A 27,742-nucleotide genomic window follows, 5' to 3' on the forward strand; every position below is an offset into this window, starting at 1 on the left:
CTTATCTGATGTATCATTGGCAGTGATGTTCTCCCATACAGTGGGTTTGCTTTCCATTTTGATGGTTCTTTTTCTATGCAGAAGTGTTTGAGTTTGATGTAGTTCAATGTGTTCATTTTTTCCTTTGTTTTTTTGCCTTATGTGATGTATCAGTAAAATTCTGCTGCGTATGATGTTCGAAATTTTGTTGCCTACAGTTTCTTCTAGAATTTTTATGGATTCACGGGTCACATTTAAGTCTTTTATTCATTTTGAGTTTACTTTTGTGTATGGTGTAAGTTGATGGTCTAGTTTCATTTTTTTTTTTTGCATGTAGCTGTCCAATTTTCCGAACACCATTTATTAAAGAGGCTGTCTTTACTCCACTGTATGTTATTGCCACCTTTGTCAAATATTAGTTGAGCATATTGCCTTGGGTCCATTTCTTGATTCTCTAGTCTGTTCCACTCATTCATATGCCTGTTCTTGCACCAGTACCAGGCTGTTTTGATTACAGTCACTTTGTACTATAACCTGAAATCTGGTATTGTGATCCCACCTACTTTGTCCTTTTTTTTCAAAATTGCTGTGGCTATTCGGGGTCTTTTTTGGTTCCCTATGAACTTTTGAAGTATTTGTTCTATTTCTGTGAAATATGTCGTTGGTACTTTGATGAGGCCTGCATTGAATTTATAGATTGCTTTGGGTAATATGGACAATATAATGATGTTAATTCTTTCAATCCATGAACAAGGTATGTGCTTCCACTTTTTTATATCTTCCTCTATTTCTTTTTTCAATGACCTTTAGTTTTCTGCAAATAGGTCTTTACTTCTTTCGTTAAATTTATTTTTAGGTATCTTAATTTTTTTGCCACGATGGTAAGTGAGATTGTTTTCTTAGTTTCTCTTTCTGTGAGTTCATCATTGGTGAATAAGAATGCCATCGATTTCTTGATGCTAATATTGTATCCTGCTACTTTGCCAAATTTATTTATTAAATCTAGTAGATTTTTGAAGGAGTCTTTAGGATTTTCTATGTATAATATCATGTCATCTGCAAATAATGACATTTTCACTTCCTCCTTTCCAATGTGTATCCCTTTTATTTTTTCTTTCTGTCTGATTGCTGTGGCTAAAACTTCCAGGACAATGTTAAATAAGAGTGGCGAAAGTGGACATCCCTGTCTTGTTCCTATTCTTAAGGGAAATGTTTTTATTTTCTGCCCATTGAGTGTGATGTTGGCTGTAGGTCTTTCATATATGATTTTTATTATGTTGAGATATGATCCCTCTATTCCCACATTGCTGAGCATTTTTATCAGAAATGGATGCTGAATTTTGTCAGAGGCTTTTTCAGCATCTATTGATATGATCATGTGTTTTTTATTCTTCATTTTGTTTATGTGGTGTATCACATTTATTGATTTGCAAATATTGTAACAGCCTTGCATCCCTGGGATGAATCTTACTTGGTCATTGTGAATAATTTTTTTGATGTATTGTTGGATCCGATTTGCTAGTATTTTGTTCAGAATTTTGGCATCTTTGTTCATCAGGGATATTGGCCTGTAGTTTTCTTTCTTTGTAGTATCTTTTTCTGGTTTTGGAATTAGAATTATGCTGGCTTCGTAAAACAAGTTTGGAAGCCTTCCTTCTTCTTGAATTTTTTGAAATAGTTTGAGGAGAATGGGTGTTAGTTCTTTTTTGAATGTTCGGTAAAACTCCGCCATGAAGCCATCTGGGCCTGGGCTTTTGTTTGCTGGGAGAGTCTTGATTACCTCTTCAATTTCCTTAGTTGTTATTGGTCTGTTCATGTTTTTATCTCTTCCTAGTCCAGTTTTGGGAAACTGTGTGTTCTTAGAAATTTTTCTATTTTGCTTAGATTGTCGAATTTGTTGCCATATAATTGTTCATAGTAGCTCTTAACAATGTTTTGTATTTCTGTGGTGTCAGTTGTTACTTCTTCTCTTTCATTTTTGTTTTTGCGCATTTGGGTTCTCTCTCTTTGTTTCTCTGTGAGTCTAGCTAAGAGTCCATCATTCTTGTTTATCTTTTCAAAAAAACAGCTCTTTGTTTCATTGATCCTTTGAATTGTTTTTTTTGGACTCTATGTTATTTATTTCTGCTCTGATCTTTACTATTTCCTTCCTTCTACTAGTTCTGGGGTTTTCTTTTTGTTTGCTTTCTAATTATTTAAGTTATGAGGTTAGACAGTCAATTTGAAATTTTTCTTGTTTATTGAGGTAGGTCAGTAGTGCTATGAAGTTCCCTCTCAGAACTGCTTTTGCTGCATCCCATAGATTTTGTGTTGTTTTGTCTTCATTTTCATTGTTTTCCAGGAAGTTTTTAATTTCTTCCTTGATCTCCTCGGTAACCCATTCATTGTTTAATAATATGCTATTTAGCTTCCATGTGTTCAAATGTCTTTGCATGTTTTTGTTGCAATTGATTTCTAGTTTCAAGCCATTCTGATCTGAGAAGATGCTTGATATGATTTCAATCTTCTTGAACTTGTAGAGATTTAGTTTGTGTCCTATCATGTGGTCTATCTTTGAGAATGTCCCATGTGCACTTGAGAAGAATGTGAATTCTGTAGTTTTGGGGTGTAATTCTCTGTAGATATCTATTAAATTTATTTGGTCTAGTGCTTCATTTAGAGTCTTTGTTTCCTTGCTAATTTTTTTGTCTAGAGTATCTATCCAGTGGTGTCAATGGGGTGGAAGTCCTCTACTATGATTGTATTGCTGTTGAGTTCTCCTTTCAAGTCCTTCACAAGATTTTTAATAGATTTTGGTGCTCCTATATTGGATGCATATATGTTTATCAAGGTTATATTTTCCTATTGGATAGATCCTTTCAATATTATGTAGTGGCCTTCTTTGTTTCTAGTTATGGTCTTCATTTTGAGATCTCTTTTATCATTTACGAGTATTGCTACCCCAGTTTTTTTGCGTTCTGTTTGCTCGGAAAAATTTTTTCCATCCCTTCATTTTCAACCTATATGAGTCTTTTGTTGTGAGGTAGGTGTCTTGTAAACGTATAGAAGAGTCACACTTTCTTATCCAATCAGCTACTCTGTGTCTTTTTATCAGAGCATTCAGTCTATTTACATTTAAGGTGATTATTGATATGTACTTATTTATTGCCATTTTTGTTTAGTTTGGTTATATTTTTCTTTCTATTTCTTCTACTAATTATAGCAGTCCTTTTAACATTTCTTGTAGTGTTGGTTTGGTACTAATGTATTCCCTTAGCCTTTTTTTTGGTCTGGGAAGCTCTTTATTTGACCTTCTATTTTGAATGACAGCCTTGCTGGGTAGAGTAGTGTTGGATTCAGATCTTGTTTTTCATGACCTTGATTACTTCATGCCATACCCTTCTGGCCTGTAGTCTTTCTTTTGAGAAGTCCACTGAGAGCCTTATGGGGTTTCCTTTGGTAGGTAACCTGTTGTTTATCTCTTTCTGCTTTTAAGATTCTGTCTTTGTCTTTAATTTTTGGCATTTTGATTACTATGTGTCTTGGTGTGGGCCTGTTTGGGTTCTTCTTACTTGGGGCTCTCTGTGCTTCTTGAACTTGAATGCCTTCTCCCTTCACCAAATTAAGAAAGTTTTCTGTCATTATTTCTTTGAATATATTTTCTAACGCTTGCTCATTTACTTCTTCTTTGGGGACTCCTATGATGAGAATGTTATTATGTTTCCAGTTGTCCCATAGTTCTCTTAAGCTGTCTTTATGTTTTGTAATTCTTTTTTTCCTTTTGATTTTTTGATTGGTTAATTTTTCTACCTTATCTTCTAATTCACTGATCCTGTCTTCTGCTTTCTCTACTCTGCTCTTTAGACCTTCCAATGTGTTCTTTATTTCTGATATGTCTCTCTTGATCACTTCCTGGTGGGTTTTAATTTCCAATTGGTTTATTTTCAGCATCTTTATGTCCTTACTCATGCTGTTGAGCTTCCTCAAGATCATGGCTTTGAATTCTAGCTCTGTTAACATGCCTAACTTCTCCACATTGATATCATCTTCAGTGGAGGTCTCTTGTTCTTTCATTTGGCTTTTGTTTCTGTGTTTCACTATTTTGGCTATCACAGTGGGCTTTGTAGCCTCCCAAGTGTTCCCTGTGGGTATTCGTGTTCTGCTGTTTGTGGCTCCCTCTCCTGGGTTTAAATGAGTGAGGGAGGACCCTCATTAAACACCACTGTCAAGTCTTACTTTCCTGGTTAGAGTTGCTAGCCCAGGAATGTTACTGTTATCCTCTATCTTTTTGCCTGGAGGCTAGAGTTTGGGTTTTCATTTGATTGAAAAACTCCCTCAGGTGCTCAGCATAAGGAGGTTTCCTGAGTGTGGGTCAGACGCTGGTTGTTAGGAATCCTCAATTTTCATTTCAATGGCCCACAGGGTGAGGTTGAATCTCCTTTGGAGGGGCTGATACCTCTCCATAGTGCCCTGGGAAGGAGCAATATGGCCATTGTCGTGTGTGGCTGCAACTCAGCAAAAGCTCTGAGCACCCTCCAAATCCCAAGTGTTCCCACACAGTTCCAGTCCAGTCTGCCATCTCTCTGCCGGAGCCCAAGGTGACTGGCTGTGACTGTTTTAGCCTCTGTCCTGGCTCTGCACTGTGGAGCTGCTTGGGAGTTTAGCCTGAGGGTTCTGCTCACAGCTAAGGCCACTGCCGAGCTGCCCCCTGGCTCCCAGCCCTCATCTTGCACCTTTGCAATCCTACCAGGATCGAGTCAGTGTCCCTGGTTATATGGTCCTCGCAAGCTGCTTTCCTGTTGCTTTTCCCCTGATCAACGGCATTCTTATATACCAATGATGAACTCACAGAAAGAGAAACTAAGAAAATAATCCCATTTACCATTGTGGCAAAAAAAAATTAAGATACCTAGGAATAAACTTAACCAAAGAAATAAAGGACCTATTTACAGAAAACTACAGGTCATTGAAAAAAGAAATAGAGGAAGATATAAAAAAGTGGAAGCACATACCTTGTTCATGGATTGGAATAATTAACATCATTAAAATGTCCATACTACCCAAAGCAATCTATAGATTCAATGCAATCCCCATCAAAATACCAACGACATACTTCACAGAACTAGAACAAATACTTCAAAAGTTCATATGGAACCAAAAAAAAAAAAAAAAAAACCACCAAAATCCCGAATAGCCACAGTAATCTTGAAAAAGAAGAACAAAGTAGGAGGGATCACAATACCAGATTTCAGGTTATACTACAAAGCCACTGTAATCAAAACGCCTGGTCCTGGCACAAGAACAGGCATATAGACCAGTGGAACAGAACAGATAACCCAAAAAGAACCCAAGGCAATATGCTCAATTAATATTTGACAAAGGGGCATGAGCATACAGTGGAGTAAAGACAGCCTCTTTAATAAATGGTGTTGGGAAAATTGGATAGCTACATGCAAAAAAATAAATCTAGACCATCAACATACACCATACAGAAAAATAAACTAAAAATGTATAAAAAACTTAAATGTGACTCATGAATCCATAACAATTCTAGAAGAAAATATAGGCAACAAAATTTCAGACATCATACACAGCAGAATTTTCACTGATACAAAACCTAAGGCAAGAGAAACAAAGGAAAAAATGAACACATGGGACTACATCAAACTAAAAAGCTTCTGCACTGAAAAAGAAACAATCATCAAAATGGAAAGGGAACACACTATATGAGAGACCATAATTGCCAATAATGCATCACATAAGGGGTTAATTTCCAATAGATAGAGAGTGCTCATACAACTCAACAAAAGGAAGACAAAGAACCCAATTAAATAATGGGCAGAGGACCTAAATAGACGCCTCTCCAAACAGGACATACAAATGGCCAAGAGACACATGAAAAAATGCTCTAGGTCACTAATCATCAGAGAGATGCAAATTAAAGCAACTATGAGGTATCACCTCACACCTGTCAGAATGGCTGCCATCAACAAATCATCAAACAACAAGTGTTGGCGAGTGTGTGGAGAAAAGGGGACTCTAGTACACTGCTGGTGGAAATGCAGACTGGTGCAGCCACTATGGAAAACAGTATGATATTATCTCAAAAAGTTAAAAATTGAACTTCCATTTGACCCAGTGATCCCACCTCTAGGAATATACCCTAAGCAGCCTGAAACACCAATCAGAAAGAATATATGTACCCCTATGTTCATAGAAGCTCTATTTACAATAGCTAAGATCTGGAGATGACCCAAGTGTCCATCAGGAGATGCGTGGATAAAAAGGCTGTGGTACATGTACCTGATGGAATATTATGCAGCTGTAATAAAGAAAGGTCTCTTATCCTTTGAGACGACATGGAGGGACTAGAGTGTATTATCCTAAGCAAAACAGGCCAACCAGAGAAAGAAATATCACATAGTATCACTTATTTGTGGAATATAGTGAACTAAACAAACTGATGAACAAATTGACCCAGAGACATAGAGGTAGGGTATAGACTGACAAGCCTCAGAAGAAGGTGTGTTGGGAGGGAAGAGATAAACCACAGAACTTATATGCATGTATGCATAACCAATGGACATAGACAACAAAGCTGGGGATGGGGCAGGAGGGGAAGTGGAGGAGGCTGTCAATGGGGAAAAAAGGAGAAACATCTGTAACAAAAACAAATTAATAAAAATAGAAAAATATTAAATAAAATTAATAAATTTTTTATTTAAAAAAAGAATAATAATGGTTATATATAGAAAATAGCAGCAGAATGAATGGAAGCTACACTGACCATCTCCCAGGATCAAACTGGAATTACAACTAAAATAAACAAAAGTAATCTGTAATAACCAATTGAAGAGTAGCTGGAGAGAACTCTTATAACCACCCAAGTGTCCATCAGGAGATGCGTGGATAAAAAAGCTGTGGTACATGTACACATTTGGATATAAAAGAGTCCAAATTAAGACTGGTAGGAGTTGCACAGGAGTGAGAGGGCTGTCTAGGCTTTCACAGGCAGCAGCTGAGGGCTATCTTAGCTATGAGAAGTGTGTGGTTTAAACCCCAAGCCAGCTAGCTCCCCAGCACAGAATGGCAGAACAGGGAAAGTTGCCCACATAACACCTAGCTGTGGAAAACACCAGAGCAGAGTTTCTGCCCAGCAGGGAGAAATTCTGGAAACATAAGCACCCGCCTGAATGGCCAGCACACTAAATTACAGCTACAGCCACTCACCTTGGGCTCCGCAGAGTGAGGGTGGACTGGAACTGCAGGAGAGGAATCAGGGGTTCATGGCACTGGGGAGAGAGCTGGGAAGGAGGCCATCATGAGACCTATGCTGATTCGTTTCCCAACACTACAGAAATCATTTTTCTCAGGCAGTCTTGTCCCATCAGAGAGGCTTTAGCCCAGGGGGAAAGCAACTATCCCAACCTTTGGAATTTGATCCCACTCAGCTGGGAGAAGCACAACCTGAGGCTCATTAACTGTTAGAGACCACCAGCCAGCCAGTAGGCAGAGAAGAATCTCTGAATGCTTTGAGCCTTGAGCATGGCTCTCAGTTGTTTGGTTTTGTGGATCTGGGGACCAAGCTGTTAAGGCTGAGGTCTGGTTCCCTAGACTGAGCCATTAACCTATGCTGTAGAAACCATTTTTCACAGGCAGAGTTTTCCCATCAAAGCAGCTATAGCACAGGGGAGATGCAATTGCCCCACCCATTTAACTTTACTGGCTGGGAGAAGTCAGTGGCTAGCACAGAACTGCAACCTTAAGCTCCTTAACTGTCAGAGACTATCATCCAGCCTGCAGGAAGAGATGAGTCTCTGGGCACTTTGAGCCTTGGGCCTGGCTCACAGTCATTGGGTTTCAAGGCTCTGAGGTCAGAGCTGTGAGGGTGGCTTCCTGAGACCCTGTGCTTAGTCATTAACCCACTCTGCAGAAACCATTTTCTTCAGGCAGAGTTTTCCTCTCAAGGGAGCTTTAACCCGGGGTGGGGGGTGGAGGGAAGCAATTGCCTTACCTGCTAAAAGTCATCTTACCCTGCCCACCTGGGGAAGTTTTCATTCAGCTGGGGGCTAAAACCTGAGACTCATTAGGTGACTGAAACTAACAGTCAGCCTGTAGGCAGAGCTTCTGAGATACTTGAATTTTTGCCTGCCCTACAGCTCTACCTGGGAGAGTAAAACCAGACATTGGTGTTCAACTTGGTCCCTTTAATACACACCTAAACTCAGCAGAGAGAGCCACAACCTGCAGAACAATGATATCCACAGGGAGATTTTGGCAGGTTCGAAACCCTGCTGAGACAACCAAAATGGTGAAACAAAGAAACAAGTTCCAAATGAAAAAACAAGAGAATTATCCAGAAGAAGGGCTAACTCAAATGGAGATAAGCAGGTTATCAGATATAGAGTTCAAAGTAATGATTATAAGGATGAATAAAGATATAAAAACAATAAAAATCAACCAATTGGAAATGAAAAATAACCAAGCATAAATGAAGAATATACCAGAAATAAAGAACACATTGGAAGGAATAACCAGCAGATAAGAGGAAGTCAAGGATTGGATCAACAAACTAGAAACAGGGTAGAAAAAAATCACTCAATTAGAGAATCAAAAAGAAAAAATTGAAAAAACAGGAAAAGAGTTTAAGAGTTGTGGTCCAATATGAAATGTAACAACATCCACATCATAGGAGTACCAGAAGAAGAAAGTGAGGAAGGGTTAGAGCATCTATTTGAAGAAATAGTGGTGGAAAACTTTTCTAACTTGATGAAGGAACAAAAACAACATACAAGTTCAGGAAGCACAGAGAGCCCCAAGCAAGAAGAACCCAAAGAGGCCCATGCCAAAGCACATCATAATTAAAATGCCAATGCAATCCCTATTAAAGTACCAACAACATATTTCACAGATCTGTAACAAATATTTTAAAAGTTCATGTGGAACCAAAAAAGACCCAGAATAGCCCTAGCGATCTTGTAAAAGAAGTACAAAGTGGGAGGGATCACAATACCAGATATTAAGTTATACCACAAAGCCATCATAATCAAAATAGCCTGGTACTGGCACAAGAACAGGATATAGATCAATGGAACAGAAGAGAGAACCCAGAAACCGACCCAAGACATTATAGTCAGTTAATATTTGACAAAACAGGCAAGAACATACAATGGAGAAAAGACAGTCTCTTCAATAAATGGTGTTGGGAAAATTCAACAGCTACATGCAAAAAAATTAAACTAGGCCACCAACTTATATCATATACAGGAATGAACTCAAAATGGATAGAAGACTTAATAGTAAGCCGTGACACCATAATAATATTAGAAGTAAATGTAGGCAGCAAAATCTTAGACATTACAAGTAGCAGAACTTTTATTGATGAACCACCTAGGGCAAAAGAAACAAAAGAAAAAAATTAATAAATGGGACTACATCAAACTAAAAAGCTTCTGCACAGCAAAAGAAACCAGCATCAAAATGAAAAGGAAACCATTCTCTCGGGGAACATATTGGCCAATGATACATCAGATAAGGGGTTAATATCCAAAATGAATAAAGTACTGATACAACTTTACAAAAGGAAGACAAACAATCCAATAAAAAATTGGGCAGAGGACCTGAATAGACATTTTTCCAAAGAAGACATAAAAATGGCCAAGAGACATATGAAAAAATGCTCAACATTACTAATCATCAGAGATATGCAAATTAACCTCACCCCTGTTAGAATGGCTTCCATCAACAAATCTTCAAACTATAAGTGCTAGTAAGGATGTGGAGAAAAGTGTACTCTAGTACATTGCTGATGGAAATGCAGACTGCTGCATCTACTATGAAAAACAAAATGGTGTTTCCTCAAATATTAGAAATGGAATTGCCATTTGACCCAGTGACTCCACTTCTAGGAATATATCCTAAGGAGCCGGAACACCAATCAGAAAGAATATACATACCTCTATGTTCATAGCAACACTGTTTAAAATAGCTAAGATCTGAAAACAACCCGTGTCCATCAGTATATGAGTGGATTAAAAAGCAGTGATACATTTACACAATGGAATACTATGCAGCTCTAAGAAAGAAAGATCTCTTACCCTTTGAGACATCATGGAGGAACCTGAAGAGTATTATGCTGAGTGAAATATGCCAATCAGAGAAAGATTAGTATCACATGATCTCACTTATTTATAGACTATCATGAACAAAATAAGTGCCAATGCAATCCCTATTAAAATTGATCCAAAGATATGGAAGTAGGGAACAGACTGACAAACCTCAGAGGAAAGGGAGTTGGGGGGCTTGGGAAGAGATAAACCAAATAACTTATATGCATATATGTATAACCAATGGACACAAACAAAAGTTTTGGGAAATTAGGAGGGGGTGGAAGGAGGGGCTCAATGAGGGGAAAAAAGGGAGGGGGACATCTGTAATACTTTCAACAACAAAGATAATAAAAGAATAATAATGACAATAAATAAGTACCTATCAATAATAACCTTAAATGTAAATAGATTAAATGCTCCAATCAAAAGACATAAGATAGCTAAATGGACATAAAAAACATGACCCATATATATGCTGTCTACAAGAGACACACCTCAGAACAAAAGAGTCACACAGGATCAAAGTAAAGGGATGAAAAAATGTTTTCCACACAAATGGAAACAAAAAAAGTGCAGGGGTAGCAATATTTATGTCTGATAAAATAGACTTCAAAGCAAAGGCCATAAGAAGAGACAATGAAGGCCACTACATAATACCAACAGGATTGATCCAACAAGAGAATATAATGTTGGTAAACATATATGGACCCAATATAGGAGCACCTAAATATATATTTTAAAAAACTTCAGGAGGACTTTAAGGGAGAGATCAACAGCAAAACAGTAAAAGGAGACTTCTAACACTCCACTGACACCACTCAATAGATCTTCCAGAGGAACAAACAAACAAACAAACAAACAAAAAAGCAGCAACCTTAAATGACATACTAGATCAGATGGATTTAATTGACATTTACAGAATATTTCATCCCAAAGCTGCAGAATATATATTCTTCTCAAATGCATACAGGACATTCTCAAAGATATACCACATATTAGGACACAAAATAAGTGTCTACAAGTTCAAGAAGTTTGAAATCACATCGAGCATCTTTTTGGATCACAGGGGCATAAAATTAGAAATCAACTACAATAAAACACATTCAAACACATGGAGGCTAAATAAACAATGAATGGGTTACCAATAAAATCCAAGGAGAAGTAAAAAAATTTCCTAGAAACAAACAAAAATCAACACACAACAACTCAAAATTTATGGAACACAGCAAAGAGTCCTAAGAGGGAAGTTTATAGCATTACAGGCTTACCTCAAGAAACAAGAAAAATCTCTAATAAGCTATCTGACCCTACAACTAAATGAATAGGAAAAAAACCAATGAGAACAACCCAGTGTAAGTAAAAGGGAGGAAACAATAAAGATCAGAACACAAATAAATGACATAGAGATTAAAAAAACAATACAATACAATACAATACAATACAATACAATACATCACATTAACAAAATGACATGGCCACGTCAATAGATGCAGAAAGAGCATTTGATAAAATCCAGCACAAATTTTTGATTAAAAAAACCTCTCAACAAGTGAAAACAAAGGAATCATACCTCAAAATAATTAAGGCTGTATCCAATAACATAAAGCCAACATCATACTCAATGGGCAAAAACTAAAAGTGATTCCCTTAAGAACAGGAACAAAACAGGGATGTCTGCTTTCACCACTCTCATTCAACATAGTACTGAAAGTCGTAGCCACAGCCATCAGACAAGAAGAAAAATAAAGGGCATCTAAATTGGAAAGAAGGAAGTAAAACTGTCATTATTCACAGATGACAGGATATTGTACCTAGAAAACTCTACAGAATCCACCAGAAACTACTAGAGTTAAGTAATGAGTTTGGCAAAGTAGCAGAATACAAAAATAATATGCAGAAATCAATGACATTTTTTTTTTTTAATCCTCATCCGAGGACATTTTTCCATTTTTTGTACAGACAGAGTGGGAGGGAGAGAGAGGAAGAGAGAGAGAGAGGGAAACATCGATGTGAAAGGGACACATCGAGTGGCTGCCACCCGCACAACCAACCAGGGCCGGGGACAAACTGCAACCAAGGTATGCGCCCTTAGCGGGAACCGAACCCGGGTCTCTCCGGACCACAGGTGGACGCTCTAACCGCTGAGCCAAACCGGCCAGGGCACAATGACATTTTTATATACCAATAATGATCTCTCTGAAAATGAAACTTAAAAAACAATCCCTTTTATCATTGCAACAACAAAAAATAAGATACCTAGAAATAAACTTAACCAAGGATATAAAAAAAAGACCTGTTGTCTGGCCAGTGTGGCTCAGTGGTTGAGCATCGACCCATGCATCAAGAGGTTGCCGGTTCAATTCCTGATCAGGACACATGCCCAGGTTGTGGGCCCAATCCCCAGGGGGGGCATGCAGGAGGTAGCTAGTCGATGTTCTTTCTCATTGATGTTTCTCTATCTCTCCCTCTTACTTCCTCTCACTCTAAAATTCAATAAAGGCAAAAAAAAATTTTTTTAAAAAAACAAAACAAAACCTGTACTTGGAACACTATAGGACATTGAGAAAAGAAATAGAGAATAATAAAAAAACAAGTGGAAGCATATTTCGTGTTCATGGATTAGAGTAATTAACATCATTAAAATTGTCCATACTACCCAAAGCAATCTGTAGATTCAATGAACCCTTATTAAAATACCACCAGCGTAATTCACAGATCTAGAACAAATAATCCAAAAATTTAAATGGAATAAAAAAAAGACCCAGAATACAACAATCCTGAGAAAGAAGAACAAAGTTGGAGGAGTCACAATACCAGATATCAAATTATGGTACAAAGCTATTGTAATCAAAACAGTTGATATTGGCACAAGAACAGGCATATAGATCAGTGGAACAGAACATGAACCCAGAAATTGACCCAACCCAAAATGTTAATTAATATTTGACAAAGGAGGCAAGAGCATATAGTGGAGTAAAGACAGTGTCTTCAATAAATGATGTTGGGAAAATTGTACAGGTACATGCAAAAAATGAAACTAGTCCAGCTGGTGTGGTTCAGTGGTTGAGCATTGACCCATGCACCAAGAGGTTGCCAGTTTGATTCCCAGTCAGGGCACCTGCCCAGATTGTGGGCCAAATCCCCAGTGGGGCATGCAGGAGGCAGCCAGTCAATGTTTTCTCTCATCAATGTTTCTAACTCTCTCTCCTTCTCTCTTCCTCTCTCTCTAAAAATCAATAAAGAAAATAAAATGAAACTAGACTACCAACTTATACCATACACAGGAATAAACTCAAAATGGATAAAAGGCTTAATTTTAAGTCATAAAATAATAATAATCTTAGAAGAAAACATAGGCAGCAAAATTTCAGACATCTCATGTAGTAGAATTTTCACTGATACATAGCCTAAGGCAAGAGAAACAAAGGAAAACAATAAACTAATGGGACTACATCAAACTAAAAAGCTTCTTCACAGCAAAATAAACCATCCTCAAAATTCAAAGGGAACCTATTGTATGAGAGAACATATTTGCCAATGATACATCTGATAAGGGGTTGATTTCCAAAAATATAAGAACTCATACAACTCAACACCAGAAAGAAAAACAATCCAGTTAAGTAATGAGCACAGAACCTAAATAGACACTTCTCCAAAGAGGATGTACAGATAGCCAAGAGACATGTGAAAAGGTGCTCAAAGTCATTAATCATCAGAGAAGTGTAAATTAAAATGACAATGAGGTTCCACCTTACACCTGCCAGATTGGCTACCATCAAAAAATCAACAAACATAAGTGCTGTGAGGATGTGAAGTAAAGGGAACCCTAGTACACTGCTGGTAGGAATGCACAGTGGTGCAGCCACTATGGGAAACAGTATGGAATTTCTTCAAAAAATTAAAAATCTAATTGCCATTAGACCCAGTGACCCTACTTCTAGAAATATATCCTAAGAATCCTGAAACACCAACCAGAAAGAATATATGCACCTCTATGTTCATAGCAGCACTATTTACAATAGCTAAGGTCTAGAATCAACCTAAGTGCCCATCAGTAGATGAGTGAATAAAAAAGCTATGGTACAGCCCAGCCAGTGTGGCTCAGTGGACTGAGAGTTGTCCCATGAACTGAGAGGTCCTGGTTTGATTCCCAGTCAGGGCACATGCCCAGGTTTCAGGCTTGATCCCCAGTAGGGGGTGTGCAGGAGGCAGCCGATCAGTGTTTCTTTCTCACATAGATGTTTCTATCTCTTTCTCTAAAAAAATCAATAAAAACATATTTTTAAAATATGTTACATTACATTACACAATGGAATACTATACAGTTCTTAAAAAGAAGGATCTGTAATCCTTTGAGGCAGCATGGAAGGACCTGGAGAGTATTATGCTAAGTGAAAAAAGCCAGTCAGAGGAAGACAAGTATCACATGATCTCGTTTATATGTGGAATCTAATGAACAGAATAAACTGATGAACAAAATAGGTTCAGAGTCATGGAAACATGACACAGGCTGACAGATCTCAGAGGGGAGGGAGAGGGGAGGTGGACAGTGAATAACCAAATAATTTTTATGCATGTATGCATAGTCCATTGACACAGATGATGGTATGGTAAAGGCCTGGTATGGGGTGGGAATCAGGTGGAGGGCCACAGTGGGGGAAAATGGGGGACATCAGTAATATTCTCAACAATAAAAACAAATAAATCAATAAAATTTAAAAAATTAGACCTCTGGTTGGATAGCTCAGTTGATTAGAGCTATGCCATGATACACCAAGATTGTATGTTCGATCTTTGGTCAGGGCACATTCAAGGAGTAACCAATAAATGCATAAATAAGTGGAAGAACAAATTGATCTCTTTCTCCCTCTCCCCCCTCCTTAAAATCAATCAATAATATTTTTTCTAAAATGAGAGAGAACCCCAATAAATAAAATCAAAAATGAAAGGGGAGAAGTAACAACCGACAGCACAGAAATACAAAGGATTATATAAATATTATAAACAACTATATGCCAACAAATTGGACAATCTAGATAAAATGGGTTAATTTCTAGAAACATACACTCTCTATAACTGAATCAAGAAGAAACAGAAAATTTGAACAGACCTATTACAACTAATGAAATTGAAGCAGTAATAAAAAAATTTCCAATTAACTAAAGTCCTGGACCAGATGGCTTCACAGGTGAATTTTAACATTAATTCAAAGAAGAACTAACACTTATCCTTCTGAAATAATTCTAAAAAATTCAAGAGGAGGGTAAATTCCCAAATTCATTTTACAAGGTCAGCATTACCCTAATTTCCAAACCAGATAAAGACACTACAAAGAAAGAAAATTATATGCCATATCCCTGATGAACATTGATGCAAAAATCCACAACAAAATATTAGCAAATCAGATCCAGCAATACATTAATAAGATCCTACATCATGACCAACTGGGATTTGTTCTGAGGATGCAAGGCTGGTACAATATTACAAATCAATAAATATGATACATCACATGAACAAAATAAAGAATAAAGTTGCATGATCATATCAATAGATGTAGAAAAAGCATTCAACAAAATCCAGCACCCATTTATGATAAAAACTCTCAGCAAAGTAGAAATAGAGGGATTTTATCTCAACATAATAAAAGCCATGCAAGATGATAAAAGCCATTGCTGACATCACACTCACCGGTTAAAAGTAATAAGTCTTTTCCTTAAGATCAAAAACAAGGAAAGGATGTCCACTTTCATCACTTTTATTTAACACAGTATTGGAAGTCCTAGGCACAGTAAGCAGACAAGAAGAAGAAATAAAATGTATTCAAATTGGAAAGGACAAAGTAAAACTGTTATTATTTGCAGATCACATGATACTATATATAGGGAACCCTAAGGATTCCACCAAAAAAACTATTAGAACTGATAAATGAATTCAGTAAAGTAGCAGGATGCAAAATTAATTTTCAGAAATAGATTGCATTTTTATACACCAATAAGAAACTATCAGAAAGTGAAATTAAGAAAACAATCCCATTTACAATTGCATCAAAAATATATCAAGGAATAAATTTAACCAAGGAGGTAAAAGACCTATACTTGGAAAATTATAAGACACTGAAAAAAGAAATTGATAAAGATAGAATTAAATAGAAGCATATACTGTTCTCATGGATAAGAAGAATTAGCATCATTAAAATGTCTATACTCTCCCCCCAAATCTATAGATTTAATGCAATTCCTATCAAAATACCAATGATATTTTTACAGCACTAATTTCACAGAACAAGTATTACTAAAATTTATATGAAACCGCAAAAGACCTCCATAGCCACAGCAATCTTGAGAAAGAATAGAGTAGGAGTATCACTCTACCTGATATAAAACTATAGTATAAGGCTATAGTAATTAAAACGAAATGGTACTGGCATAAAAACAGATAGATTAATGTCATAGAACAGAGTCCAGAAATAAACTCACACCTATATGTCAATTAATCCAAGACAAAGGAGGCAAGAAAATACAATGGGGTAAAGACAGTCTCTTTAATAACTGGTGTTGGGGAAATTGGACAGATACATACAAAAATAACACTAGACCATTTTCTTATACGATATATAAGAATAAGCTGAAAATGGATTAAACACTTAAGTATAAGACCTAAAATAATAAAACTCCTAGAAGAAAGCATAGGCACTAAACTCTTTGATGTTGCTCTTAGTAATATTTTTTTTTCTGATATATCTTCTTGGGCAAGTGAGAGAAAAGAAAAAATAAACAAATGGGACTACATCAAACTAAAAAGTTCTTGTCCAGCAAGAAAACCATACACCAAATGGAAAAACAGCCTGCCAAAGGGGAGAAGATATTCAGCAATGATACATCTGATAAGGGATTAATATCCAAAATTTATAAAGAACTCATACAGCTTATTGCCAAAATAACCCAACCAAACAAATAATTTAAAAACGGGCAGAGGACCTGAATGGACACTTCTCTGAAGAGAACATACAGAAAAGGCAATGGGCATATGAAAAGATGCTCAACATTACTAATTATAGAACCACAATGAGATACCACCACTCACCTGTCAGAATGATTATTATCAATAAATCAATAGAAAAGGGAACCCTTGTGCACAGTTGGTGGAATTCAAATTGGTGCAGTTATGGAAAATAGTATGGAGGCTCCTCAAAAAATTAAAATAGAACTACCTTTTGACCCAGCAATTTCAGTTCTGGTATTTATCTAAAGAAATCCAAAACACTGATTTGAAAGATACATGCATCCCTATGTTCATTGCAGCATTATTTACAATAGCCAAGATATGTAAGCAACTGATGTGTCTATCAGCAGATGATTGGATAAAAAAAAATAGTGGTAAATATCTGCAACGGAATATTACTTAGCCATAAAATAGAATGAAATCTTACCATTCTGACAACCATTTCTAACATAATGGATAGACCTAAAGGGCATTATGTTAAGTGAAATAAGTCACTGGGATCTAAAGTACGTATAGCATAGGGAGTATAGTCAATAATATTGTAAAAAAAAATTGTAGTAACTGTTTATGGTGCCAGGTCGGGTACTAAACGTATTAGGGGATCCCTTTGTAAATTGTATAAATGTCTAACCATTATGCTGTAAACCTGAAGCTAATATAAAATAATATTGAATGTCTACAGTAATGGGGAAAAAAAAGGATTGATTGCTTTTCCCTGGAAACTACCCAGTATCGTCAAACATCACCTCCAGGAAAATCCTATTCTCTAACCCAAACTGCTCATAAGAGCCACTCCTGCTCTTGTCACTGCCATCTCTGTGGCAGAACCTAGCTCCTACTTAGGCAGCCTTGACACTGTAGGATGATGAGTCTCGCAATGAGGTTTTTGAGTCTTTGGCTTAGAGGTCTGGTCAATGTTGACCTAAGGACTCAGTTGTTTAGGCCTTGCTGAGGGTAACCTCTGAATCATGCCAGCTGCTGAGACTTCTGGTGAAGGTGGGGTGGGAGGGGAGGATTAATAATATTAATGATAATGATAACTCACATTTATGGAGTGTTTACTATATGCCAGGAATTCTCCTGAACATTTTGTGAATTCATTCATTTAATCCTCCTACCAATACTAAAAGTTGTGTACTATTATTATGTGCATGTTAAAGGTGGGGAAACTGAGGCATAGAAAGGTTGAACAACTTGCCCAAGTTCAAATAGCTAATTGGTGACTAACTTGAGATTTGAGGTCAGGCAGACTGGCCCCAGGAACCCTTGCTCATAGCCTCCACATTGCACTTGCTCACTATTGCCCAGCAAGAGTGATGTCAGAGCCGCATTCAGCTTGGGTGGTTAATCATTGGTCAGGGGGTTTTCTCCTGGAGCTGTAGCAACAGGGATAGCCTTGAGAAGCCAGGGAGGCATGACTTCAGGCTCAGGCAGGTACAAAGACTGGAGTTCTCTGAGGTCACACAGAGGCCATGCCTGCCTCTGTTCCATTTGCCCATCTCTGAGCCTGACTCCTCTCTGTCCTCATCTACTGAGGACCCTGTAAATATGCTCAGCCTTGTCCAGAAAGACCTCAGATTAATACCTAAAATCAAATTTAGTCTTTCACCAAAACTCCAGCCAGATGCCTGCAACCAAATCAAGGCTCCCCACTCGCAGTTGGGGCCTTTGGCGTTCCTTCCCGTTCCTGTTCTAGTCTCCTTGTATGTGAAATAAGGGGAAGTTCTACCAACCTGTGGTTGTTGTGACAATTAATTAAAATACTCTACAAAATGGCTTGGCAAGAACCTGGCACAGACACTTAATAAATGCTGGTAACAACAAAAACAACTTTTCATCTGTGTTGACAGCAATCCATTTCCTTTGGTTCCAAGATATAACATTTTTGGACCTGTTTTTCACTGTTCTAGTTCCTTCCTCTGGAGAGTTAGAGCTAGTTCCCAAGGGAAAGGGGTTGTCCATAGGTAACATTGTAGTAAAGGATCTGCCCAAGCTTGGGATTCAGGAGAAGGCTACAGGTTTAGCAGGAAGCTAGGGCATAAATCAGGAAACTGAGTGGCCTGTCCTGATAGAGAGGTTGCTCTGGTAGACGTACATTCACTAAGCAGTTTGACTAACAATAATAAAAGTCAGAATTTTCTGAGGGTTTTCTCAGTACTAGACAGTGATCTAAATATTCCATGGATTAACTCATTTAATCACCACACCAATAGTATAAAGTAGATGCTCTTATTATTCCTGTTTTACAAATGGGACAATTAAGGCAAGAAATGTTAAATAATGGGAAAGCTGGGCTTTAAAGCTAGTCAGTCTGGCTCCAGAGTCAATGCTCTAGAGCCCTATGTTATGCTGCTTCTTATTTACCACATGTGAAGCACAGACACAGATCATCTTCACTTGTGTGGATGGCAGGCTGACCTGGCTCCTGGGTGGAGACAAGACTACCTCGTTTCCCCTCTCAACCCTTCTCCATATGTTCTCCCTCCACTGCACACACTCATTCACATCTGTAGCTCCTCTTAACCTATCCAGATCTTGCAAAGTCAAACACAGGACCCACAGTCTCTTCCATGAAGCCTTCCCTGACTAAGCACAGCTCGCTATGAATTTTCTTCCCTCTGATTTTCCATAGTACCCCGACCTAGCTCTTGAAGTGACTTTCCCAAGGTCACACAGAAGTTCAGTGGTGGAAATGAGATTGGAGCTAACTGCTCTCCTCACTACAGAGTATTGAATGCCTCATTGTCTGACCCAAGTTGTATTAATAACCAAACAGTTCTATTAACATAATTAAGACAGTTATGAAGTTTAGTCCTTGATGTCTCAAAGGGCTTGGGGACTTTTTGGGAGCTCACGGGCAGGGATGTGCATATAGATAAAAGAGCTCACAGACTGGCCTCTGTTAGCTTCAGCAGGCCCTTCCCACCGTGGACCACTGGGTTCCTGATGGCAACAGTCTAGATTCTGTCTATGTCTCTCCGGCCCTGATTCCTGGTGTCCCTTCCACAACTCCAAAACACTTGTAGTTCAGAGAACAAATTGCTGACAGTGGAAGAACGTGTAGAAAGGCACACACATGCAAAAACACCCAAAAAACTGTTCATGTTAGTAAACATCATTCCTTATTTCTGAAGATGTATCATTCTTTCTTTGTTTATTCTTGTAAGTGGCCTTGGGAAAATTAGAATGGAGTGATGAGTCAAGATGTAATTTAACAGCAATCCCAGGAAAGTGCAACATCTCATTTTTAAAAACTAGAAAATCCAAATATATTCAGGGTTGCTAAGGAACTCCTCTAGGAGCCTACCCTAAGTAGTGATAGGTTTAATTCTTGGGTTTTCTATTTCCTGTCATTGCAACCAGAATGTCTCCTGAATGTTTTTCTGTTTTATGAGAAGCAGCAGCATGCGCAGCAGCCCCTTTAGTGAAGAAGTGTCATGGGGCTTATGTTGGAAGGACTAAGGCAAACAACCAGTTCCTCTGACAGCGAGTGAAAGATGGTTTCCAGGATGCTATTTGCTTTCTTCCTAGTAATATCTGTTTGCAAAATCATGCACACAAAGCAGACCTTCTTTCATATGATTACCAAGAATTCTGCATTTACTTTTAGGTTGTCACTACTGGGAAGGAACAACTAGATTTTGAAACAGGACCTAACATATTTGATTTGCAGATTTATGTTAAGGATGGCGTTGGTGTCACTGACCTACAGATCCTAACTGTCCAGGTAACAGATGTGAATGAGCCGCCTCAGTTTCTAGGCAACTTGGCAAAAGGTAAGATACGCAGGGGTGTGCCACGCAGCCCAGATGGTGGCATCAGGGAGGACCCTGGGGGACAGAGAAAAACAGAAAAGTAAATAAGCAAGCAGCTGTTTCCCGGGAAAAGGTTGCTGCTTAGTGAGCAGGGAATAAATAGCCCAGCCCAACGCTCCCAATAATAATGTCCAGTAATTTACAAAGCCCTTCACATCCACGGTTTCTCTTGAGCCTCTCCCAGTCCTAGGGAGGAAAAGGAGGCTCAGGACCTCAGGTGGATCATTCTGAAGGAATCTGGGCCAAGCCCACCAGGCTTATCACTGTGTACTACTGGTCACTGACTGACTTGTTCATTCTCCCCAAGGATGCTGACCCCTTGAGAGCAGCGTGTACCTGGAGTGTGCCACCGACTAGGGACAACACTTAAGAGATGGGAGCATTGGGTAGATTCCTGTATAATCTCCCCCAGGCTTATGGCTTTGAATGTTACCCATTACTGACAACCTCCAAGTCTATCCTCTTAGACCAGGTTCTCCCCTGAACTCCACTCAAATATCCAAGTATCTTGCCTAACATTTCCACTTGGATATCTAATAGACACCTGTAATATTGTGATTTATAATAAGAAATAGATATTTGATCTTCATCCTGTTCTTGACACAAATCTCCTAAAACTCTTGGATTTCCTGGGATGAGAGTGGTAAAGGTATGTTTTGATATGTTCATGATGTGATGTTTGGACTGCCTCTAGTTTACTTAAGCCTGGCAATAGTGGCCAGCAGAGTCAATCATGTGATTGGAGGGTTGGGATTTTCAGTCTTCTTCAACACGCATGCCCCACTCTCACCACTGTAGAGCAGAGAGAAGGTGGAAATTGAGTTCAATCACCAATGGTCAATCATTTAATTAGTAATGCCCATTTACTGAAACTTCCAAAAACCCAAAAGGGGTTCAAAAAACTTCCAGGTTGGTGAAGAGTGGCATGCCCAGAGAGCATGAAAGTTCTCTGGACATCTCTTCCATCTGGCTGGTCCTGAGTTATATCTTTTTATAATAAAGCAGTGATTTAATAAGTAAAATACTTCCCTGGGTTCTGTGAGCTGCTCTAGCAAATTAATCAAACTCAGTGAGGGTGTTTCAGGAACCTTAGATTTATACCTGGTGGGTCAGAAGCATAGGTGACAACCTGGACTTGAATCGAGTAGGATTCTCAGCTGATGTCAGAGAATTTCTTGGTGGTATAGGAAAAATCGCCCACACTGGAACTGATGTCAGAATATGAAATCTCAAACTTAATGTGCTCCCAAACCAAACTCTTGACTCCCACTTCAACCCCCTGACCCCTATCATCCCCACCCAAAGCTTCTTTTCTTGCCTTTCCCATTTTAATTAATGCCAACTCCAGTTTCTTGGACCAAGACTTCAAAGTCAACCTTGACTTCTTTCTGTCGTTCACACCCAACATCAAATCCATTAGGAAATGTCGTCATCTTCTGAATCTATACAGAATCCAAAATGTCCCTAGCCTCTCCACCATTACCTCCATGGTGCAAACCACTAGTCATGTCTCGCCTGAATTACTGCACTGGCCTGCTTACTGGACTCACTGCTCTGCCCTTGCTTCCTTCAGTTGATTCTTCATATAGCAGCCAGAGAGATTCTGTTAAATATGAGTTAAATCAAGGCATTCCTCTGCTTAAAACCCTACAAAGATTCTCATCTCCCCCAAAAGTGGAACCAGAATCTCCTTAAGATCCCACTAAATCTAGCAAGCCCATACAATCCTCCCCACCTACCATGTTGTCTCCCACATGTCCCCTCACTCCCTCCACTTCAGCAGTCCTGGCCCCCTCACTAATCTATGAGTACCCCAGGCATGACTTACTTCAGCATCTTGACATTTGCTGTTTCCTCTGCCCCTTCTACCTCTATATCTCTATGGCTCCTCCTCATTTCTTTAAGAATCTTTATTCAAATGTCAGTGAACCTTCCATAACTACTCTATTTAACATTGTAACCCAACTCACAACACTGCTTTCTCTGATTTATCTCCACAACATTGTTCAGTAATTTTCACGCATTTTATTAATTTATTTTATTATCTATGTCTTCCCACTAGAATTCAAGCTCATGAGAGTAGGGTTTTGTGAACGGCTGTATTCCTAATGTGTAGATCACTGTTTGCTATACAGTGAAAACACAGTAAACACTTTTTGAATGAAAGCATGGGCAATAATAAAGTGAATGAAAGCTGAAATCAGATGTGAGATGGCTGGAGTTTGAGTTTTGGTCCTATTACTCACTAGCAGAGACAACTCAATTACTCCTCTGAGCCAGTTTTCTTATTTATAAAGTGGAGAAAATTGTAATACCTACTTTCTAGGGCTGTCATGAAGATTAGAGGAGAAAATATATAGGGTGGGGCAAAAGTAGGCTTGTTTGTATGGAATGTAATACAATAGTTAATAAATAATAATACAAGAATAAACTCCGTGTTTTGTGTACTTGCAACTGTAAACCTACTTTTGCCTCTCCCTATGTTAAGTCCTCAGCACAGTGTCTTAAAAAAGAGTGCCTTAACGTTAGCCTTCTCAGTCATCTCTTGGATGGAGAGATTCTCAGAGAGAGGCCACAGCAGAGAACATGGTGGCCCTCAGGCAGGGCTGGTGGTGTCAAGTGGTACTGGCTGCTCCCCCCACCTCTGACCACCAGGAACTCTGAAGTAGATGAAATCAATTTTTGGTTCCTTTTCTGAGCCTCTCACTGCAGCCCTCTCACCCCCTTATCCCATTTCTTCTCTGTTCCATTATAAGGCTTCTGATTTCAGAGACTCACTTCTGCTGAGATGCTAAGTGCAGTTCAAGGAGTGACCTTAGCTCAGTTTAATGTGTAAAATTTACACATTAAAGGGGTTCTGAAACTTGGAGCAGCCTCACCTGGAGGTTCCTGCCCATGGTTACTTTCCAACTCTCTGCCCTTATCACCTCTCTCTGTCCCACCAAACAATAGTACCCCAGGTCCTCTCTCATTGGAGGCAACACGTGAAGACTTGATACCAGTTTGGCCAACCCTAATACTTACTTCCCATAGAAGGATCCACTCCTGCAAGTTGGCCATGGTCTCACTCATGGCCTTTATTGTTGCTGCCCCCTTTCCCACAGTGCCACTATGTTTCATTTCCTTGGCTGTGTTTGGTTTTCTTTGGCTTCCTTTGGTTGCCCTGGTTTTGGAATTTCTTATTTACTTTATCTAATAAAACTTTTTTTATTCCACTATGTAGATGGATGTAGGTCTAGACCTCTACATAGTGGAAGAAGCAAACCCTGGATTCAGTTACCAGGTTGAGGTCTTCGATCCAGAAGACACAAGTCGAAATACACCCCTCAGTGTAAGTTTCCTTGTTAAACTGGGGAGGGCTGACCCAGAGCCTGTCGTCTCGGCAGGGTGGGCTTGGGCAGTGGCAAAGGGAGACATATGCTGCCTACTGCTAAAACATAGAGGACAGGGGAGGTTGGAACAGATAAGGGGGCTCTGGAGACAGACACCCCAGATTGGATTCATAGTTCTGTGTGATCTTGGACAAGTTCTTAACCTCTCTGAGCTTCAGCATCTTTGTCTGTCAAATAAGAGCACCTATCTCAGTAGGGGTGTTATAAGTATTAGAGAATACATGTAAAACCACTTAGCACAATGCCTGGCATATTAAAATTGCTCAGTATTTTTTAATTCTAAGGTGATAAAACTCTAGAAATATTTTTTAAATAAACATAAAATGTATACCCCAAAGTCATTAATACTTCCTTTTCAGAGATGAAGCCAAGCTGCTTGAAGTCAAGTTAAAAAAAAAAAAAAAAAAAGAAGCGAGTCCCAGGAATTCCAAAGAAAAGGAGGAATTCCATAGAGAAAAGCAGGAGATTGGGTCCTGGAGAGTTGCCTCATGGTTCAGTCTGAGACAGCTGATCTCTCTTCTCTCTCTTTAATCAGTTTCCTTGATGAGACTGCCAGTGGAGCTCTTGCAACCATCAAATCTTAGGCAAAGAAGCTTCTTAACTTGGGCATGTATGACTCGAACTCCTAGCTCTGCCTACCAGAGTGGTTTTGTGCACCCACTCCAGCTGGGCAGCAGAGGTGGGAGAGAATAATGTCAGTGGACTAACCTTGGAGCAGGCAATACTCTGGCAAACCCTGCCTTCCAGAGAAGAGAATACTTGAAATATGACACTCAGGAAATTGGTAACACCAGGAGGTGGTTTCTGCTGTTTGCTGCATGATTTGCAGCTTCCTCGGGACTATCTTTTCTGAGAGGAAGAAGAGAGCCTTGGGAACAAACTCCAGAACCAATATAATGTGCTCTATAGGGTCTGAAACAAAGCTGTTTAAGATCATTGGATACATCTTAAGCTAGGGGATAGTCTATTAGAAGATAGCCTTCTGTCAAAAAACAAAAACAACTGTTAACAAATCCAAAAAGCAATAGAGAGAAAAAGGGGGATTTTATTCAGGTAATAGTTCCCAACCTGGGTCCCAATTGGTTCAATTTTATGTAAATGAGGAGTCCAAATTGCACAGTTCTATTTGGTTCACACCATGCACTCCAATTGGTTGGTATGGAGCAGTGCAGATTATAAAGTAAATATACAAATGAAGATATAGTTGCAAGGTCCTCATTGGGTGGGGCAGGTCTCAGTTCATTGGTTGAAAGTGTAAACTATTGGGCTCAGACAGCAGGAGCCAGTGCAGGAGGTTGAAATCTCAGTCTGAGATTCTTCCTGGTTTACAGAGTATGTAAGAGCCTCTGTTAGCAGATGGCCACTAGACTCTCATTGTTTATAAAACATGGGCCCTCAGTTGACTGTGGGGAGTCCATATCAGCCTTTTCTGGGATTACATCAAATGAATCTTCTTGGGATTCATACAACCCATTCATTTATTTAAGATTCTATTTGCAGGAATAAGTTAATACATATGCAAATACTTAATGGGTCTCTACTATGTGCTAAGAGCAACACTAGGGCTTTAAATGCATACTTATTAATAACATACTTGTTATATCAGTTACAAATGTGTTTGTCTGAAAATAACAGAACACTTAACCACAGTGGCAGATATGGGATTTTTTCCTCCTATAACAAGAAGTCCGAAGGCTGGCAGATAAACAGTCCAGATCTGGCATAGCTGCTGCCATCAGAAATCTGGACTCTTCCTATCTTTCTGCTCTTCCATTCAGAACATATTGGACTTGTCCTCTTTTTCTTCACTTCATGAAGTGAAGATGGCTACTACACCTCCAGCCTTTACCTCTAAGTTCCATGTAGGACGAAGAAGTAGGAGGAGAAGAGGAGAAGGAGGAGGAGGAGGAGGGGGAGAAGGAGGAGGAGGTGGAGGAGGAGGAAAGTAGGAAGGGGTAGAGTTTGAAGTGGGCAGGGCAGGCCAGGCCAATCTGTCCTGTTTTTTGGTAGGAAAACAAAGACCCTCCTGGAAGCCCTAACCAGAGGACTTCTGCTTACTTCTCACTGTCTAGCACTCTGCCTGTGGCCACTGTTATTTAATGGTGACCAAGGAAAAAGGAATTTTGAATGGAGATTAGGTCAGTAACCCAAAGTTATACACTTAACACATTTAGTTCATTTCAACATTTACCAAGAATCCACTTCCCAGTAGGGGAGTGTCAGGCTTTCTATTAGCTACTTTGGATACAAGAGGACTAATACATTTTCGTGCTTCAAGAAGTTCACAGTCTAGATGGGAGACATACATACATACATACCCCAAATAATTATAATTTAATAAGATAATTACTGTAAAGTTTACACAAGCTGTAGTGGGGGCAAAGTGGAAGAAATCTCAGCTGTAAAAAAATATTTATTTTTAAATATTCATTTTTACTATATTTTTTCCAAATTTTGCAGAAGGCACAAGGTCATGTCCCCTTTAAAAACACCTAGATCAATCAGCTTGTCCCTTTCAGATAAAGGGAAGCCGCCCAGGTAGGGAGCATTGTAGCAGGGGTAGCTCCCTTGAAAGAAAATGTACTGCAATAAAAAAAAGGCTGAACAGCTGGTATGGCTCAGTAGGCTGAGTGTTGTCCTATGGACTGAGAGATCACCGGTTCGATTCCTTGATTCCCAGTCAGGGTACATCTCCGGGTTGCAAGCTCAATTCCCAGTAGGGGAGCGTACAGGAGGCAGCGGATTGATATTTCTCACTCACATCAATGTTTCTTTCTCTCCCTTCCTCTCTCTCTAAAAAGTCAATAAAAACATATTAAAAAAAAAAAAAAAGAGCTGAGAGCAGCTGCAGAGGTGCAAAACCTGGAACCGAGTGGCTTCTGCTGTGCCTTTAGGGGTTGTTTGAGGAGGGGGCACTTCCAGTTGCAGCAGAAAGTGCTAATGAAGCATTTAACACCTGTGCGGAACTAACAGCGACCAAGAAAGTTGACAGCCAGACTGCAGGAGCAGTGAACATGATCTACAAGGAAGCTTTCTCAGACTAGAAACAGGTAATAACAGTGTGGGAAGGAACTTGGGTGGCCTTTGTAATTCCACATTTTATTTTGGGCTCTTGGGGGTACTAAGTGACATTTTTGCTCGGTACAAGAAAAAAGGAGATGTGTTAATTTGTTATTGATCACACCTGTGCTTCTCCACCTTGGCTATAAACTGAAACCACCAGAGAAACTTAAAAAAAACAACAACACAGATGTTGGGTCCCACTCCCTAAAAGTCTATGTGATTGGCTAGAGAGTGGCCTAGGTATCAGGCTTTTAAAGCCCTAGGTGATCTAATGCAAAGACAGGGCCGAGAATAGTTGCTTGAAGACAGTTTCCCAGACTTCCCGAGTCTCTCAGTTTTATTTTATTTTATTTTATTAATTAATTAATTAATTTATTTTCATTAACTAACTTTTGTTACAGAT

At 38.9% G+C, this 27,742-nt stretch overlaps 1 protein-coding gene across 1 annotated transcript in view; it reads left to right on the forward strand.

Annotated features, from left to right (window-relative positions):
* The window catches only part of CDHR3 (cadherin related family member 3), a 107,715-nt gene that overhangs the window by 24,286 nt on the left and 55,687 nt on the right, over positions 1-27,742 (forward strand). Inside the window, 2 exon segments of the mRNA XM_036246315.1 lie at positions 20,680-20,845; positions 24,118-24,215. Of these exon segments, the coding sequence (XP_036102208.1) occupies positions 20,680-20,845; positions 24,118-24,215 (264 nt within the window).

The sequence above is a fragment of the Molossus molossus genome, unplaced genomic scaffold, assembly GCF_014108415.1.
Source record: "Molossus molossus isolate mMolMol1 unplaced genomic scaffold, mMolMol1.p scaffold_m16_p_7, whole genome shotgun sequence".
Taxonomy (NCBI): domain Eukaryota; kingdom Metazoa; phylum Chordata; class Mammalia; order Chiroptera; family Molossidae; genus Molossus; species Molossus molossus.